Consider the following 17,854-nt stretch of genomic DNA (forward strand, 5'->3'; position numbering starts at 1 on the left):
TGCGATTTATATCGTGTTTTATTATTCATCATATTTATATTACACAAAGATGTATACTTAATCGTATTGTTGAATCGACCGCGATACAATCCGCCGGGATCTTCTAGCATTCCACATAATTAAATAGAGAGTGAAACTGATAATCCTCCTTAACGATTATTAATATTAAACCAGGTCACAAAAAATACGTACACCTAAAGGGATCGATGATTCAGGGTTGGAGGGGGGGGACACGAGTGGGCAAGAGGGAGGATTTCAGGAGCGTACTATAGAATTGCTAAGAGAGCCCGCAAAGAGAAAGGAGAGGAGGGAAGAAAATTTTTCTTGTCAGAATTAATCGGGTGCAACAGACTTCAATAACTGGCTGGAGCTGATGGCGGGATGTGGGTGGGGAAGGGCGTAAAAATATCTAACAATTCGTAACGATACATAATTATCATTTTTTTTTCTTGTTCCTGTTAACGCCCTTCGTTTGGCCTCATCATTCTTTCACAATCCTTTCACGCAAGTCTCGTCATCCTTTTATACTTCTTTGTCCATCTCATTCTCTCAGAGTATCTCACGCACTCTCTCTCTCTCTCTCTCTCTCTCTCACGTACGCACACATACACACTTCGGATGGCCTCGACCACGGCGTTTCCATTTTGCTTATTTTACAGATTTATATTTTATACAAATTACTTAGGCATCGTGATAATTAGGTTCATGGATATAATTATCATTTTGGTGCCGCGTGTCAACGTTCTCTTCGAATTTTTTTCTCCTTTTTTTTCGCCTCGGGACCGGTTCGGACTAACCTAACCCAATTTTTATTATACAATTTCCAAACATACTTGTCACCTCTAGTCTATCTCGCGCCTTCCTGTCGCTTTCGTGAAAAGATCCGCGATGATCACAGAGCGTACGGGCCACACGTCTTCGATTCGATGTTTAAAAATACAAATAAAAACAAATCAAGATCAAAAAGTCATAATTAAAATAAAATTATGCGAATCTACCATTTTTTTTCGCTTTCTCCTTTCATCTACATAATTTATATTAAATTTTCATGACGCCCCGCACTCGGTGTCCATCCAAAAACGGAATCACGTTCCACTCGTACGCGTCGACTCTTACTAGCATCTCTTTTTTTTTTTTTTCGTTTTATATACGGCATATCTTTCAGACACATCTCGCGCACCTTCGCGCGCCAACTCAACCTCGGGTGTCAGTATTTCTTTTTTTTCTTTTCATCTTTTTTTTTTGTATCACAAGTATCAATTAACATTACGGTTACTCGCCTAAGATAAAATTTTGTTTCCCTTTCATACACGACCGTAGAATATAAGCGTTTTGTTTATATCTCAAAATTTCTTATCACCTTAACAAACCTAAACCGTTATTTTTGGCTGCTTCTTTTTCTTTCTCTCTCCATTTTCCGCCTCTCGCCTCTCCCTCATTTCGTCCCTTTCTCTTTTATTTACTTGTTTTCGCTACTATCTCGTATAAAGACTTCTCGGCCGGCGTCACCATCGCGAAGTGGCGCTTGTTCAAAATGATTCGAAAGCGAAAACAAAAGGAGTCAAGTGCTGTTAAAGAAAATATAAAATAAAACGTGAGAGGAAGAAAGATAATAACAAAAAGATCCAACAGCCACCTCGTAATGGCGACCGTCGATGTCCTTACGTTAAAACGTATATTATGCCACTAAATAAAATGCCGCATTTTTGTTTTCTCTTCTCTCCATCAGAGTCACTTTTTTACACAAGATTTGTTATTAGGTATAAGTATGTATGTACAAAGAATTCACTTTATCTTTGATAATTCCTCCGTCATTAATCTAATTGGGTACTATTTAAAAATGATTACCTCATTAATTATCGTACTGTGCTTGGGAAGAGGGGAGTCCAGGGAGGGAGGATCTGGCAAATGGGGCTGCTTAGGGTGAACGTCTAATGCTATGGTATATGTATAATTATATATATATGTGTGTATATATATATACTTTTTTCTTTTACCTACGCTATAGTAATATTATTTACATTACAATCTATAATAATATTATTTTTATACAGTTTTACCCCAAATAATCGTCTATTATATTTCTCGCCGATGCGCCAAGAGTATCGCGTTCCGCAGCCGTTTGTTACGTTTGTCACAGCAAAGTAAAAGAATTGAGAAATAATAATATATAAAAAGATAATTAGACAATAGTTTAAAGGACTTTTGACGTCCACTTACTCTCAAGTGTAATGTGATGACGATAATTCGCAATTAGGAAATAAACAATCGATAATAATTGTTACTCATGTAAAATCAATGATAATATTAATAATAGCTACTGCCTCGATAGGCGTAATGATATAGTAAATCGTAAGAATAAGTGGCGATTAATTCGATCGTTATATTACAAATAGATTTCCTTAACGTCTTTAGTCGCTGATTCGCGACGCCTGCCGGAGACAGCGAAAGATAAGTTTGCCAGTTTTGGTTTGGCTTTTAGTTATCAGTTTTCTTTCTCTTTTTTTTTTCCCACTTAAACGGAGTGAAAGAAACACGCATGATACGTACGAGAAAAAAAAATGAACGCAAGGAGAATGAGTCCTGAATATTTATATTATTTTTTCGACTGTGCTCAGTGTATAGATTAGATGCAGAATAAAAATTATGTAGTGATATGATCAAAAACTCTGTATGTGGAATTTACTTTCTTTTTGAGAAATAGCATGATTTTCGAAAATAAGAAATATATTTAAAAAAGAGGTGAATCAGTATAAATTTTCATTTAGAAATAATTGTCAGCTCAATCGTTCTCGTGATGACTGAACGAATCTCTCTTTCTTTCTCTGTAAATTTCATTTACAAACAAAAACAGACTGTAAAAAAAGTGAATGAAAGCAAAAGAAATATTTTGGTATTATTATGGAAAAAAAAAGTAATAATTTTACCGCAAGATTCTTATGAAAACTGACGTAATTGTATATACTGGAAATTGTTCGGTATTTTCCATCAAAATAATGTATACGTGTAAATTGTATATAGAGCGAGACCGCGTCGCTACGCCTGTAGATAAAATTTAATTACGAAAACGACAAAAAAACCCATGACATACGATTCCGTACAAGTTTTTACTTATCAATCGCAAAGACGTAATAACAGTTTCAGTATTTACAGGATATGACGAAATCGTTAAGGAATCGCGGCACGAGAATGAATTTTGCGATAAACTGTTTTATCGATCGACAAATTATTGCCCAATAAATATTTGAAAAGCAACGAAACAAGAATAAGAAATGATAATGCTCGCAGGCGAATCGACATAACGCATCTTAATGTGGCTGGCTCTGTCGTGTATTAACGAACAAAGTGTGTTCTCGTTTCTGTTTTCCTTTTCTTTCTCGTTAAATTACTTTTTCCCTTTTATCTTCGTTTTTATTCTCTCGCCGCTCCTCTTGCGCCAATTCAGGCTCCCGTCGCTGTCCCAGGCGTGACATAGGCAGTACGTCGTTCGCGGAAACAAATCCTCATGGGAATTTCCTTAAGCTCCTGTGTACAAGTTGTCGACAAACAAAACGGCACGACGCCGGATGCATAATATCAGAAAATAATTTCACCGGATACATCAGCGAGAGAGACTATGGATTTTCAGCGGTACAATATTTGTTTCAATTTTCGTATTTCTCGATCGCGTCCTTTTTTCACCCATGCGATTAATGCAGTCGAGAAGTTCGACAAAAAAGTTACAGGCTTCAAATAAATTGAATTCGTGTTCATTGGTATCGTCAAGTCGAAAGGCCACTAGTCAAGATCGGGTACTGAGAAAATTGTGCAAAAAAAAGAGGAATTAAACCGATGTCGATTTTCATCCTGGACGCTTTTCATGTCTCAAAGCAAAAGAGTACCAGATACGATTACAAAGAAAATTATTAAATGACCGCCAATCATGCTCATTTTTAAACATCTTGTACATAGGAACAAAAATTCATCTCCTCCATTAAGAGACAGACACATATCGCTCATACGTAGACCATCGCGTGTTGCGCGTCAATCTTTTTTTTTTCTTGTAGAACATTCGACAATCATTCCCCGTGTTTTATCGCTAAATTTTCATATGCTATGAAACATTCTTATCGACCATCGTTAGTCGTGCGCGATAAAACGTAACGGTGTCACGCTGTTCATTAGCACTCGTTCAAAAGAGTATCAATAATATGATAACCATGTTGGATGAAGAAAAAAAAAAATAAAAGAATCCCTCATCGAATATTTTCCACGGCGAAATCCACAGTTTCATGGAAACAAGAGTTTCTACGATAGACAAAAAGTAAAAGTGACACCATTACGTTCCATCGCGAATCGTAATGGACCTTAACCACTAGAAAGGCGATCTTCAGTCATAAACATTTTTTTGTTCCTAGTCTCTTACAGCTCGTCTCTTGACCGTCGCTCGGTGGCACCTAATTAAAGCCTGACCAGCATCATCTACAGGATGCGGTTTATTCAGCTCGTCCATGTCCACAGACTCACAGATGTTTCACGTAACTCGATGAAGGTTGCACTTGGGTATGTACTGATTCGTGTCCAAGAGCCAACCCCTGGTAAGGGCGCAGGGATAATGCGTAACGGCCTTGCAGCCGCGCTTCACACAGCCAATATTCGCCCCCGTTAAACCGCAGGCACCGCAGACAGACTTGGCTGCATCCCAGACAGCTTCCTGGAGACCCGTTACTCTTCCACCTGTGATAATTCATAATTTTATGATCGAACTCATTAAGACTCTTATTACAATATCTAGTAGAAGAAGGCTGAAATGTTTTTCATTTTAGTATCTAGGCAAGGAGTACTTCGATGATCATTTCTTAGATTTGAGGTTATGTTGTTGGACGGAATGAATTTTATGAAGGTTTTATTATGGAAGAACGTCGAACTGACCTGCCATATAGACACCAGCTGCCCATACCGCACACTGTTCATGTAACCAGACTTCCCAACGTTGTTCCTCACCCGGGAGTAACGTCATCCCCGTGAATAATACAGCATTGATATTACTCTCGATGGAGTTCCTCTTCTTCTTGCCCATTTTCGCTGAGAATTGATCAGCCAGACCTGCGTACCTGATACTCCTCTTGTTCTTCCCACCTTTCTTCTGCTCTGTCGAGATCTCCTGCTCGTCCGCTGAAAGGATGCCATCCTCCAGACGTTCCTTCCCTATCAGGTACGGGCCAAAGAGATCGCTCAGCACACCGGCTGGAACCTGAAAGTAAACAAATGAAAAAATCAGACCATTGTATATTTTTATTACAGAGAACTGACTGGGTCAATGAATAATACGCACTGTATATGTTCCTGGGGCTATATGTGGTCCGGCGAGGTTCGGGTGGGGTCTGGACGGATCTCCAGGTACAACACAATGAGGACCTTGTTTACAAAATACACAAACCCACGTGGAATCCGTAGTATGTGCATCGTATCGCGAAGACAATGTGGAACTGAAGAGACCCGCTCTACTCACTTTACCTGATAAATATATAAAACAGAGGTTAGAAAGGAGATCTGAGTGAGTAAACAAGAGATTGCAGTTATAATAAAGTTAATATAAATATACAGACCTCTGTAATCGAGATCATTTTGATGACTGAGTCTCTTACTGCGTCCTGCGTTACCATTTCCTATGCTTTTCCTTTTCTCTTTATTTTTCTCCTCCTCGTCTTCCCTGGGTGCGTTCACCACTTGAACGCTCAGAGGACTATCCCTAGGACCCTCCACGTGAACCACCGGACCTCTAGATCTTATAGAACTGGCATTCGATCCCGAATCGTACGCTATTTCCCGGAGACCATCAATCTTTGCGTTCTTTTTTGTCTTTTTCGACACCTCTTGTTTCCTCGCCGCCTTAGAGGCACGTCTCTTCTTTATATCCTTTTGTGGCGTCTCACCGCCACCGGATGTACCAAATATATTTTCAGAGGACCTTGATATTTTTCTTTTGCCGCCACGACCTTTGGCCTTCTTACCTTTTTTGGGCGACGGTTTACTGTCGACTGTCGAGGATACGTCAGTAGGATTACATGCTTCCGTTTCTGTCATCAGGACAACACTGTTATTCTCTGAATTCTCAACTTTTAATACAGTCTCGTCTTTGACATCGGTTGTCACGACCTCCTGCTTTTCTTCTTCCTTCTTAAGATCCACATCCGTCTCCACGATACCGGCAAACATTTTCTCTAATTCGGATTCCACCTCGTTAAAAGGATTTGCATTGTTTACACCCTTAGGACTAGTGACCTTTGAGAATTCCGTCGCGTCGTCACTGGATTTTCTTCTTGCTCTTTGATTGGTAGGTGTAAGAATTGTAGCTGGTCCTTCGCTACTTCTTCGCCTCCTGATTGGCTGATTCTCCTCCGCTCTATCTTCTGTACTCTCCTCGGTCCTCTCTTCTGTTCTTTCTCCTGTTCTCTCTTCTGTCCTTTGTTCTATTCTTTCTTCTATTATCTTTTCTACTCTCTCTATACTCTCCTCAGGCTTTACCGGAATTGATACAGGCACAACGGGTTCACTAGGTGCTGGAGGTTCACACACCCTCGGCTCCGTAGGTTCCGTAGGCTCCAATTCCATGTCTTCTACTTCAGTTTTCGAATCTTTACTAAGTCTCACGGGTTTTTCTAGCTTTCGTTTTCTCCGCTGCTTCGTATTGTCGTTTGAGTCGTCGTTACTGAAGGCTGGCGAGACGACCTCATCCTCCCTGTTAGGTGACTTCGATTTTTGCCGTTCCGGCGACATACTCTTTACACTGCACGTGTCCTTCTCCTCCAACGGCATCACGATCACCGATCCGATATTCTCAGTAACGCCTAATTTTTTATTACCGCCCTCAAGTTTTTCCAATAACGAATCGACGCCCTTCTTGCTACCTCGTTTTGGAAGGTTCTTAGGAGACCTCACACTGGTCTCGTCTATTTTTCTCTCCTTCTCAGAGGAGGGTTCTTGCCTTGGACTGTCCGTCACGTCCTTGTCCGTCTTGGAAGTCAGGTTGACGATAACCGGCAACACATTCCTTGGCACTTGCGCGATAACACTCAATGAGTCCTTTATCTTCGTTACTTCCGGTTCCTTCTTCTCTGTCACTACCCTCTCGATCGTCACACTCGGTGGAAGATTAATAACCTTCTGGGCAAAGCTATCAACGCTAATCTCCTTGATCTTGTCGTGCAGATTCGCCACGCCCTGCAGATTGCTCTCAAAATTCTTCACGGTTATCTTAGGGGTAATTATCTCCTTCGTTGATAAGGAAACTGGTTCGCTCACGGAATTCGGCGTAGGTACGGACGAGCTGATACCGCTGTCCGATGACGTCTCCCCGTTAAGCGGTATCGGAGGTGATATAATGTTACCATTTCGACTACCCTTGTCTACACTACGTGCTGTTAAACTAATAGGTGTATCCTGAGGTATTCTCGAGTAATTCTCAGCCATCTCCGATGTTGCCGAGAGGTCTAGGGTACTCTGGGAACCCGGGGAATTCCTGTACTGGCTCTGGTTCTGACGATTGTCCACCAGCATTTGTAAACTGAAGAGGGGGTTGCCTGGTGCGTTGGCAGGGGTTACTGTTTTCGACGGTATCGTCGGCGTGTGCCACGTTGGTGGGGCTTGAGTATGCGCTAACTGTGGTGTCAGTTGAGAGGTTAGGTGGGACGCCCGGGCCATTGAGGGATGAGTATAAAAACCAGCTGGATTGAGAGCAGCACCGGACAGAGCCGTAGGATGAATATTTAACCCTGAAACTTAATTAATAAATCATTAGGGTTAATCAAGTATAAACATAAATAAGAACTTTCTTTGATATCTATAGAAGTACCTTGTCCTTGTGTCATTGTGAGGTGGTTCCAAACTGTTTGCGGAGGAGGAGTACCAACCGGCGGTCGGCTATGTCCAGGATATTGTCCGGCCATATCGAAATCCTCCCAGGAGTTACGAGGTAGCTTGCACACCTTTATTGCCGATGAATCGTCGATTCTATTCACTTCCTCGTCCGCGAACTTCTCCGTCTTGATACCGGCGCCACGATCGACATTCAAACGCGAGCTTTCGGCACTTCCACGTGACGACTTCTGCTGTCTATGAGTCAAGGTTGGATCGGCCAAATCGGAATGCTTGAGCAATCCGCAGGCCAACTCGCCGTACTTTGTGTAACAATAATTCTCTAGATTTGTCGAATGTTCACGCGGCGTTTCAGTGCAAGAGTTCTCCGCCGAGCCCTTCCTCTCTTTCGTACCTTCGTCGGCGTGCGCCAAATTCGTATCGTTTTGTAACAAGCTTCGGCTATTACGGCGATCCGCGTGGCCGTGCTTGCTTTCATGGGAATGTGACAACAACAATTTAGATTTTCTGGCGCACTCGATGTCAGGATGACCCTCTAAGAAATTGTGGGAGCTCGCCTTTCTGTCTGTATGCTTGTTCGTGCTTTTCGACTGGGAGACAGCTTGAGAATCCTGCCAGGTCGAACCGAACTCTGGGTATGAATTTAGGCTTTGATGTTCCCTTACTTCAGGCTGCGTGTCCAGACTTTGAGGACGATCCTGCCAGGACCAAGTTCCAGGTAGGCCTAGAGCACCAAGTCCCAACAGACCCAGATCGGGCGACAGGAAACCTGCTCGAAGGTTATACGCCGTTTGTACGGCTTTGAGGATGTTACTCGCGTGGATGGTGTTAATGTCACCTTCCTGCTCACTGTTTATACTCTTGATATGCGACTCGTACGCTTTCAATATATCTTCTGGTGCTACCAAGGATTGTTGATAGTCCCGCTGCACGTAATTCGTTGGTGGCGCCCATTGTGGCGCATTTCCCAGAATTGGCAACCCTGAAATGAAAACATGAAATGTTCATTATCCTTAATGAAACATTCACTATCTAACATATCATTACATCAAAACATTGGGTGCCCATGAGGATAAGAATTATTTTTCCCACTACGACATTGCCAGTCATCGAACAAGGTAAGGAAAATATAGAAGTATCTAATGCACTATAAAACTTGTGTGACACCTAGTACGAGTAAGAATAAAAAGAAACAGAAACAACAATAACTGCAATGACAAAAAGAAAGATATGTACCATTGCTGGGAGCAGCAGAGGATCTATCGGATGTCACACCATGCTGAAGTCCTTCAATTCTTGGTTGCCGTTCCTTAATATGCTGTGTATCCTGATAAAACCGTCGATCGTACGGCAGTCGATCGAGGCTTCCCAATGTAGTATCTTCCACTTCGGCTGTATGTATATTCGTGCTCTTGGTTTCTGCAAGCAAATATTAAAACCATGAAACACCTCCATCGAAAGCTGTATCAGTGCTCAGTGGGACAAGGGGTCTTATGATCAAAACGAAGTTTACCAGCCATCACCTGATACCGAGTCTCAATATAGAAACAACAACTCGCTTCGCACAGGCCCCATTCCAAAATCTGGGCCACTGCTTCATACCAAATGGTATACTCGTTAAGGGCTCACGTTACGCGTATACACCATTACTGACCACAGCCATATTGCAAACGTTATTTTCACGTATAACAGAGCGATTTAGTAAATTGGAGTACCGAAAGCGTATATTCCCGTGCAAAACCGTGTGATCGGCCGTGCCACGACATTACCCTATAATATCCAAACTAATTATCCATTAATTAAGAACACAGCAGTACAACTGAATTTATCCAAGGCAATAATCAGCCTCTGACAGAAGTTCAATTATACGAGGATAACACGAGGCAAGGATAAGAATCCGATTCAGGATTCATATAAAACGATAGAACGACACAAGCACTGATATTCTGCAAGAGCAAAATGGTAAACAAGAAAATCTCGTCGGGGTGTGGACATCGAGAATTACCACGCTGGCCCGCCTTCGCGACACCCTTCCGTCTATTCAAACAATCCCTAGTGCGCAGTCCGTCGTACGAGACGTTTTGAAATACTAAAAAGAAATAACATCCGCAAGGATATCACGACGCGTCGAATTTGATCGAAAAGATCTCAGGAAAGCGGAAGTGTGTAGGATCGCGGGCGTAGTATGAAGAATGCTAACGGTTTTGCAGTGCAGGACGTGTCCCGTATTTCCTCAGACTGCTGGAAGTAGCTCCAGGACGAGAATGAAAACGAATAAAAATATAAAAGCGTCACAATAGGGAGTCAGGAACGCGAACAGACTCGTAGGGATTATGAGGCAGGTAATCCCTTCCGGCGTTGGTGAATTCGCGCGAAAGAGAAGGAGAGTGAAAAGAAGACAGAGACAGAGAGAGAGAGAGAGAGTGTGAGAGTGGAGGAGACGGAGAAGGCCGAGGACGTTGGTTGGTAAGATATTCGCGAATTCCAACACGGTACACGCGTGAACACGATGACTAGTTGACGCAAAGGCACAAGTCCAGGGTGCACGAGCTTGAGAGTCCAAACGTGAAAATCTGACAATGCAGTAGTATACAGTACAAATGATGATAAATCCTCGAGCAGGACACAAACACACACACACACGACAGATAAATAATACGTCGGTGAGAACCTTCCCCGTAGTAAGAGTCCTCAGGATATTCAAAGGAACCGTAAAATGCTGTATTTTGATTAGCGCGAAAATACAGCGTGCACTCGCCCGGACCGGTGGACAGTCGACGTCTCTTCCTCGAGAATTTCCGAATGTCGAGAGGTAGACGTTCTACAGAAACTCGTGAAACTTGTACACGGGAAGTGTAACGTACGAGGGACTGTTACCGGCGACACGCACGCAAGGTGCACGACGTCGATTTGTAGCACACAGCAACACCCCGACGTACGACGGACATGGGTGCCTTTCTTTCGCGTAAATCGATGGGCACACTTGATTTCACTAGAATATCACGGAACGTAGATGGGTAAGAACGCGGCACGGGTGCACGCGGGACTCGCGCTCGTTTTCGCGGGCTTGTTCGGCGGGTACGCACCTTACGCACGAGGCCCGTGCGGGGTTGGGAAATTTACGATTTTCGGCCAAAAAATCGTCGGGGCATCAACCAAAGCAGGATTCAACAATGGTGGCCGCTAGCGAGCGAGCCGTGCGACGATGCTGCCACCTGACAGTGGCGGCGCCAAACGTACTACAATCTCTTTTCCCTTCAGTGTTCAGCCCTAGTAGTAGGCTCTGGAATCTTGAAGAAGATCCACGCGCTTTGCATCTGGATTCCTTGCTAGTAGTTTGCGTAACTTCGGAGTGTGAACGTCGTTTCGTATGCATGCCTCTCAGCTATAGGCACAAGCAAAACCGTTTCCGGGACTTTGTCGAGACAGTACTAAAAGCATTGAGCGACGGAAGAAGACACAAAGGCATTTCTATTCCAGAACCGATTAATTCTTCACCTTATGACACAATATCATTTTCTAAGACACCAGGGTTCTGATTTCTAATGACCAGCGATACTTGCGTTTCTCATAGCAAATTAAAACACTGTGTGTTCCGATATTTCACTTATCCACTATAAAAAGACATGTATACCAACTGTAATATGTAGTAAGAAAAACACAGCTACTCCAACCAACAAAGTATCTTTCAGCAAAACCACCTGGTCCTATTATACCTTTAGTAAATGTATCCTAGGGTCTTTTTCTCCCCACCATAATTCACTTCAGGTGACCTACGCAAACGTTGCACGTCCCATTTTTCTGCGTCGCAGCATATAAATGAAAACTCGTCAGTCTTTATCGATTAGAATTTTCATAACTGGACACTCCAATTCATCGTTAAACCGTGCATGCGTGCCAATGAATATTCTTTGAGAAATGGTGAAACAAATTTTTAAACAGCTGCTGCAATGAAACACGCACTTCTCGTACGTTCTCTACGTCGCTACAGCTAGAGCTATAGTGACGTCCATAAAAATAGAGAAACGCTCAAACTACTATTTACTAAGTATAATTGCAACCCCATTCACTGATCAATGCCCTTTTATAACGGCATTCCTATACTTCCAATATACAACGGCAACTGCTAAGCTTTGTCAAATTTTATTCTACTCACCGTAACACGTTGTTCCGCCAGTTACGATCCCTTGCATTTTTCCTTAACAGTTTCCTCTAGTCTAGGTTAAAGCTTACTTCACTGGTACACCTGGTGCATTGCTAGATACATACTTTGATGCAGTACTAGTCCCCGTTCTACTTTCATTACTCTGCAGTTCCAACGAGATACTATTTCTATCTTCAATCCCTATGTATGGTATGTATAGACGAAGATCCTGTAGATGTGACTGTCAATTCCACCAATGTTTATCTTCGCCACCCTTCGACCTGGTTTCTAGAAGCTTCGACGTACGACGTGTCAAGTTCTCCCAGCACGACTTTATGTTAGGTAATTATTCTTTACCACCACCAGCAGTGAGTGATTACTTCTATAATCCTAAACTTACGTTTTTTAATTACTTTACAGTGTTTACTTCAATGTCGTACACTCGAAGAGAACTGTTCACCTATTGCATTTAAAAGTGACCTCCGAAACTTAATATTCTGCCCTTGCGCAATTCAATAAACGGATGCTTGATAATGAATGAAATGATTCTTTTTTTACCATTTACTTGAGTTTTACGTGGAACACAAGGTAAACAAACATCCTTACGACGCAACCCGCCAAACGACACTAATCAACAAACTATAGTACACTGTGAATAGTCTATATTGCGTCACTGGCTTAAGGCTTATGTTTGGCCATAATAAGAGCAACATGGCTCTATGGCGTCGTCTGCTGGTCGGACATTATAGGGGGATGTAATATTCAGGAGTATCTGCACAAATGAGAGAAAACAATGATAAGTTAATGGAATATTAAGGGAAACGGATTGTGAACATTAGGTAATAAAGATATGATATAGCAAATGTAAACAAGTCTAAAGCTCTAAGAAGAATGGTGGAGCACTTGTTGAGATTTAGAGGCGTCGTGATCTGCGCAAATGAAGGCGTATTGGTCGTTTCTTGTTCCTGAGGTTTAGAGTGCCCTTTGCCTCCCTCCATCAGACGCACGACGTCATTCTGATTCAAAAGGAAAGTTCGTTAAAGTCAAGCGTCCCACGCAGTGGAGTCCTACGTAGGTTTACGTGTGATTATACACTTGAGAGTAAATAGAGCGTTTGAAAAGAATTGTGACTTTAAATGTAATTTTTCTTTCATTACTTTTGGCAGTGTAACAGGTGTACCTTTAACTCAGAGTATGAGCGACTCCAGTGAAAATCTTAAATACAAATGGACTCCCGAGAGTACTACTTTACTCGTATCTGTATGGACTGACAAACAGGTTCAGAAACAATTGGAATATACTACTAAGCCACAGTTGATATGGGAGAGTGTGGCTCGTTATATGAGGAAGAAGGGATATAATGTTTCCGGTAAACAATGTCGTTCGCGAATGAAGCAAGTTTTGGTGTGTTATCGAGAAGCCAAGAGGGTTGGTACCAGAGCGGGTGTCGAGCAATATTATGAATCCATTGACAAAGTTCTTAAGAATAAGCGTCTTGAGAATATTAATATTAATGGACTTGATACTGTGGGTATGTGTACTAGAAGCATCCATTTGGTTTTCTTTCTTTTTTTTTTTGATTCAGTTTATTAGTCTTATTCGTACTATAATTTTTCTTTCTTTTTAAAATCACAGCCTTCTACCTTCAACTTTTTCTTTACGTATATTGTTGCTTCTTTTTATAGACTCATCATGCTCAGCCAACATCAAGTCCCCACCAAAAGATGCTAAGACAAATAAGAATATCCAGATGAAACACAAATATAGGGATCCGCTTGATGTACCACTGAGAACTGAAGCACTGTCTCCTTCGTGGGAGATGCCACCAAGTATGGATCGTTATTAATAACTTTTTGCTTGTATGAAAAAATGATTTTATTGATTTTCTTATTCTTTTTTTTTAGATGATGAAGACTATCCTGATTCTCCAGAATCAAACGAAACTGTCTTGGCACGACCATACTGTGCCTTCTCTCCTATACGAGATGCTGCTACTAATACAGCGCGTCGAGCTACTCCCATGACTACAAAATTTCGACAAAATTCTATGCCTCTTGATGAATCACCAATTCGTGAGACATACAGACAGAATTCATTGCCCAATAATCGATTTAGTGAAGTGCCTTACCAGAACACTGTACAGAATGTGCAGAATCAAATAATACAAGAAAACATGCAGCAGAACCAAGCACTCTTAAGTCAGAATTTATTGCAGGCAGAAAATCACTTACTACGTCAAAATCTATTACAAATAAATCCTGCATTTCAACAAAACCTATTCCACACTGTCGAACAAGGTGTTTCATTGGATCAAGTTTCAAGACCAAGGAGTACAATGGTCAGGATGCACCAGAATCCACAAATAGAAAATATTTTACGAACACAAAACCAACTGCAGCAAAGCGCTCCAGTAGATAATCGTGCCATGCCTCAGGAACCTCGTAAAGCAGCGTTTCGGCAAAACTTTATGGAGAACTACAAACAATATCGAGAGACAATACCATCTCAACATTATGATCCTAATTTGAATCTCGCCACACCTATGTCGCCAAGCTATTCACCTGATTTAGCACCAAATCTAAATGATGCATTTTGCCAAACACCTAAGACCGATAAAGCTTATATGTTGAATGAAACTTTTGAACGACCATCGAGACTTGACCGTGCCTTTTTAGATTTGCCCAATGCAGATCTCACAACTTTAACAAACAATGCAACATTCAATGATGATACATTATCTATCGAGTTCTTGCAAGAGTCGCCGACGCCTTCTGAGAATAATAACAATCTAGAGAAGAAGAAAGACTTCGCCATGAATACAGATACTATGCCAGATGCTCCGTTTAGAAAGAAGAAGGCACAAAAATTAGAACAACTTATGATCAGTGCTTTGAGTTCCCAGAGTGACGTTGTGAACAAGGTAATGATAATTTTTCTGGTCCAAGATGAATATATTTTGATTGATTATTCAATTCCTCTAATAATATTATGAATACTTACGTTTCAGATCCTGGCTGCGCAGAATGACATGGTTTCGCGGTTCCTAGACCTGGACAGAGATCGTCAGAACAGATTAGAGAACCGTTTAGATCATCTTCTAGATGTGGTACATGCTTCTGTGATAAATAAGAGTCCCGAAAGGGACGTTGCTGACATTCCTCAGCTTCCGGCAGATCCGAGGATCACAAGCCTGGTTCCCCCACCGAAACCAGGCGTTGTACCGCCGAAATTGGACCTGGTACCGCCAAAACCTTGTCGTGTGCCTTGCACCATGGCTAATACTCGGATAGAAATGGTGAACCAAAAAGGCTTTGTGACAAGGCCCGGTGTTATATCACCAGGACCAGTAGCAGCGCCTAGAAGTCCTAATAGTCCTAAGAAACAGGGTACCATATGGTCTAAACTGGGACCAGTTTCCCAATCTCCATTTGTGAGGGCCCAACGTGAATTAGGACTCAGAGTTAATATGAATTTCGATGCAGCTCGTACACAATCCTCAGCCGAGAGACGTATCGCCCAGCAGGTATCAGTGGCAATGGATTCTAAGTCCCTTATCCGTGAGACAGCTACCTTCCTCCAAATGGAGAAGCAGCTAGAGGAAAGAATCGAGGGTGCTCGTCTTCAGGAGAAGATGAGCCAGGAATTGACAGCTCGCAGAAGACTATTTACGCAGCGTGAACCCACTACTGCTATGATCCTCACAGCAGCATTCCTAGAGGCTGAGCGTGAAAATTATTTAAATGATAACTACTCAACACACAATAACAATCGTTACACTAGGTCTCAGGCTGAACGTGGTTATCAGTACAATGGCGGCATAGCTCAACGTAGATCTGATGAGAATCTTTTGGCCGGACAAGGTGAGAGTTATGAACGTTTACGACAACTAAATACACAAGAGCAACAAATACTGGAAGAGCCATCAGATTCGTCGACTCCGGCAAGACCACGTCTACGGCCACCTTCTCCAGTTCCACCACCCAAAGTTCATCCACTGCGCGAACGTGACAGTAGTGATGAAGAGCCTAGACAAACCATTCAACAGCTGGCACGATTGGTTATGAACAGTGCACGCTGGAGAAATGCAGCCGGTACTCAGGATAATCGATTTGGTAATCGCCTAGCAGCAACTCGGGTACCTAGTGCTCCGTCAAACCTCAGAGGACCCAACCAGCAATTTAACGCTCAGTCAGAAGGTGGCAATCAGATCCATCCTGGTCAACCTACCGGAAATATACCACCTCCTCCGAAGCCACCATTACGTGACAGATATTCGTATCCTGCCGGCGATACAAAATTCTCGAAGATGCTACCTGGAGATGGTGGTAGGTTCTCCCTTTACGAGAAACCACCCGCAGCTAATAATCTAAATGCATTGCCCCCTATGGGTTTCATTTCGAGAAATCCAGGAGATCCCATTTTCAATAGCCTTAATTCTGAAGGAGACATACAGAAGAATGATTACTTAGGAAAAATGGGATTTGTTAAACATGCTTCTGGTTCAGCAGCTACATCGGAACAACCGGACATCCGGTTCCAAGACAATAGAAATTCCATGGACGACGATGAAGCTCTTCGTTGTCTTCAACAATTATACGCAGAGCGTATCTATTCGCGCAACAATGACGCACATCCCCCTTTTATGACGAATAACGGAAATGCCATTATGGCGCGCAATCGTGATTTAATCGAACAATACGTTCACGAATTATTACCTAATAAACAATTCAAAGATACGGATTCCGAAAACGATGAGGAGTTCTTGGATACTACTGGCAGTATGCCACCTACTTCGTCTTCCAGAAGAGGCTCCATTACTTCCACTGGTACTGCAGGATCGGCAGCTACTGGAAAATCCGGTAAATCCGACGCACCTCATTGCGTAATAAGTTAATCGAAGTCTTCCAGAATATAAGACGTCAATTTATCATTTATCTTTAACAGTTGACTCACCTTATCTATGCGAATTAAAAAGAAATAACATTTTTATTTAGTATCATGTTAAAGAATTTACAGTTAATACAATATATACGTATTATTGTGCTCAAGAAAAATCCTTTTTTTTCGGATACTTTCTTATCTCGTGCAATTACAATTATCGTATAATAACGATATCACGTGATAATTATTTAATACTATATCATATATCATACAATTTATATTACTTACCAGGGACATGGTATAACGGGAATCTGTGCCTTTTTTTGTTATTACTATATTTAGCCATAAAATAATTATAATTTTCTAGAGAGCGACTCAAATTAAGTGCCTTATAAATGCAATTTATCAATTGTACTACGTTGCAATGTACACGTCAATGTGCCAATACGAGAATAATAAAGCTTCCATATATCCTTATATCTCCGTAGATAACATGAGTTCTAAGAACCCGTCGACATTCGACAACGAATCCTGACAGAACTTTACTCATACAGTAGAAAATAAATAAAATACAATTTTGTTCTGTTAGAAATAAATGTCGAACAATAATTGAATCAAACAGAGTTACAAGACAATTGTACGAAGACTTTGAAGATAAAATTGTTCTCTAGATAAATAGGTTCTTCACAGCTATTAAAATTATACGCTTATGAAACAGTCTGTACATATTCACGGTTCCATAACGTGTCCAGTAAATAATGGCGTACGTGTCTGCCTGCCATTCTCATCAAGTGCAGTATATAAAATGGCGTAGAAGAAGGACCTGTCGACCTCAATCGTCGGACGCATAATCATGGCCCTTGTCATAGTAACAACAGCTGAAAATAAGAGACAAATATAACTCAACATAGCCACATTAACGGTCTCTCCGTAGGAGTTACAGAAGCTCTATTCTAAATACATGTAATTACG

At 41.7% G+C, this 17,854-nt stretch overlaps 3 protein-coding genes across 5 annotated transcripts in view; 1 reads left to right on the forward strand and 2 right to left on the reverse strand.

Moving 5' to 3' along the window:
- Positions 1-12,140, reverse strand: LOC107274477 (uncharacterized protein CG5098). Of its 3 annotated transcripts, XM_025091721.1 has the most exons (8): positions 10,944-11,022; positions 9,371-9,627; positions 9,094-9,276; positions 7,835-8,839; positions 5,589-7,760; positions 5,315-5,496; positions 4,912-5,233; positions 1-4,716 (listed from the first exon to the last, which is right to left on the reverse strand). In XM_025091721.1, exons 2-8 carry the CDS (start codon positions 9,375-9,377, stop codon positions 4,514-4,516), a joined length of 4,074 nt encoding a protein of 1,357 aa, XP_024947489.1. In that variant the 5' UTR covers positions 9,378-9,627; positions 10,944-11,022; the 3' UTR covers positions 1-4,513. The 3 variants fall into 3 exon arrangements, with proteins under 3 accessions (XP_024947489.1, XP_015609134.1, XP_015609135.1); XM_015753648.2 differs by lacking the exons at positions 9,371-9,627; positions 10,944-11,022 and adding an exon at positions 12,014-12,140; XM_015753649.2 differs by lacking the exon at positions 10,944-11,022 and having other exon boundaries at positions 9,371-10,051.
- On the forward strand, positions 11,708-17,361 carry LOC107274478. Its single transcript, XM_015753650.2, has 7 exons — positions 11,708-12,211; positions 12,294-12,343; positions 12,422-13,072; positions 13,168-13,532; positions 13,687-13,830; positions 13,906-14,921; positions 15,009-17,361. The coding sequence occupies exons 4-7, from the start codon at positions 13,196-13,198 to the stop codon at positions 16,893-16,895; spliced, it is 3,384 nt and encodes a 1,127-aa protein (XP_015609136.1). The 5' UTR covers positions 11,708-12,211; positions 12,294-12,343; positions 12,422-13,072; positions 13,168-13,195; the 3' UTR covers positions 16,896-17,361.
- The window catches only part of LOC107274479 (alaserpin), an 11,842-nt gene continuing 11,103 nt past the window's right edge, over positions 17,116-17,854 (reverse strand). Inside the window, exon 8 of the mRNA XM_015753654.1 lies at positions 17,116-17,760. Coding sequence (XP_015609140.1) covers positions 17,612-17,760 — 149 coding nt within the window. The 3' untranslated portion in view covers positions 17,116-17,611. The remainder of the gene's footprint in view (positions 17,761-17,854) is intronic.

Source organism: Cephus cinctus, unplaced genomic scaffold (assembly GCF_000341935.2).
Source record: "Cephus cinctus unplaced genomic scaffold, Ccin1 Ccin1_scaffold3178, whole genome shotgun sequence".
NCBI lineage: Eukaryota > Metazoa > Arthropoda > Insecta > Hymenoptera > Cephidae > Cephus > Cephus cinctus.

Bases quoted from the DNA above. Each gene is read 5' to 3' on its own strand.
- LOC107274477 (XM_015753648.2), bottom strand. From the start codon at position 12,050: ATGCAAGGGATCGTAACTGGCGGAACAACGTGTTACG. The intron at 7,761-7,834 runs GTACTTCTATAG...TTATTAATTAAG, and splicing joins CACAATGACACAAGGACAAG to TTTCAGGGTTAAATATTCAT. The intron at 4,717-4,911 runs GTCAGTTCGACG...GAATTATCACAG, and splicing joins AGCTGGTGTCTATATGGCAG to GTGGAAGAGTAACGGGTCTC.
- LOC107274478 (XM_015753650.2), top strand. From the start codon at position 13,196: ATGAGCGACTCCAGTGAAAATCTTAAATACAAATGGACTCCCGAGAGT. The intron at 13,533-13,686 runs GTATGTGTACTA...TTCTTTTTATAG, and splicing joins TAATGGACTTGATACTGTGG to ACTCATCATGCTCAGCCAAC. The intron at 13,831-13,905 runs GTATGGATCGTT...CTTTTTTTTTAG, and splicing joins TTCGTGGGAGATGCCACCAA to ATGATGAAGACTATCCTGAT.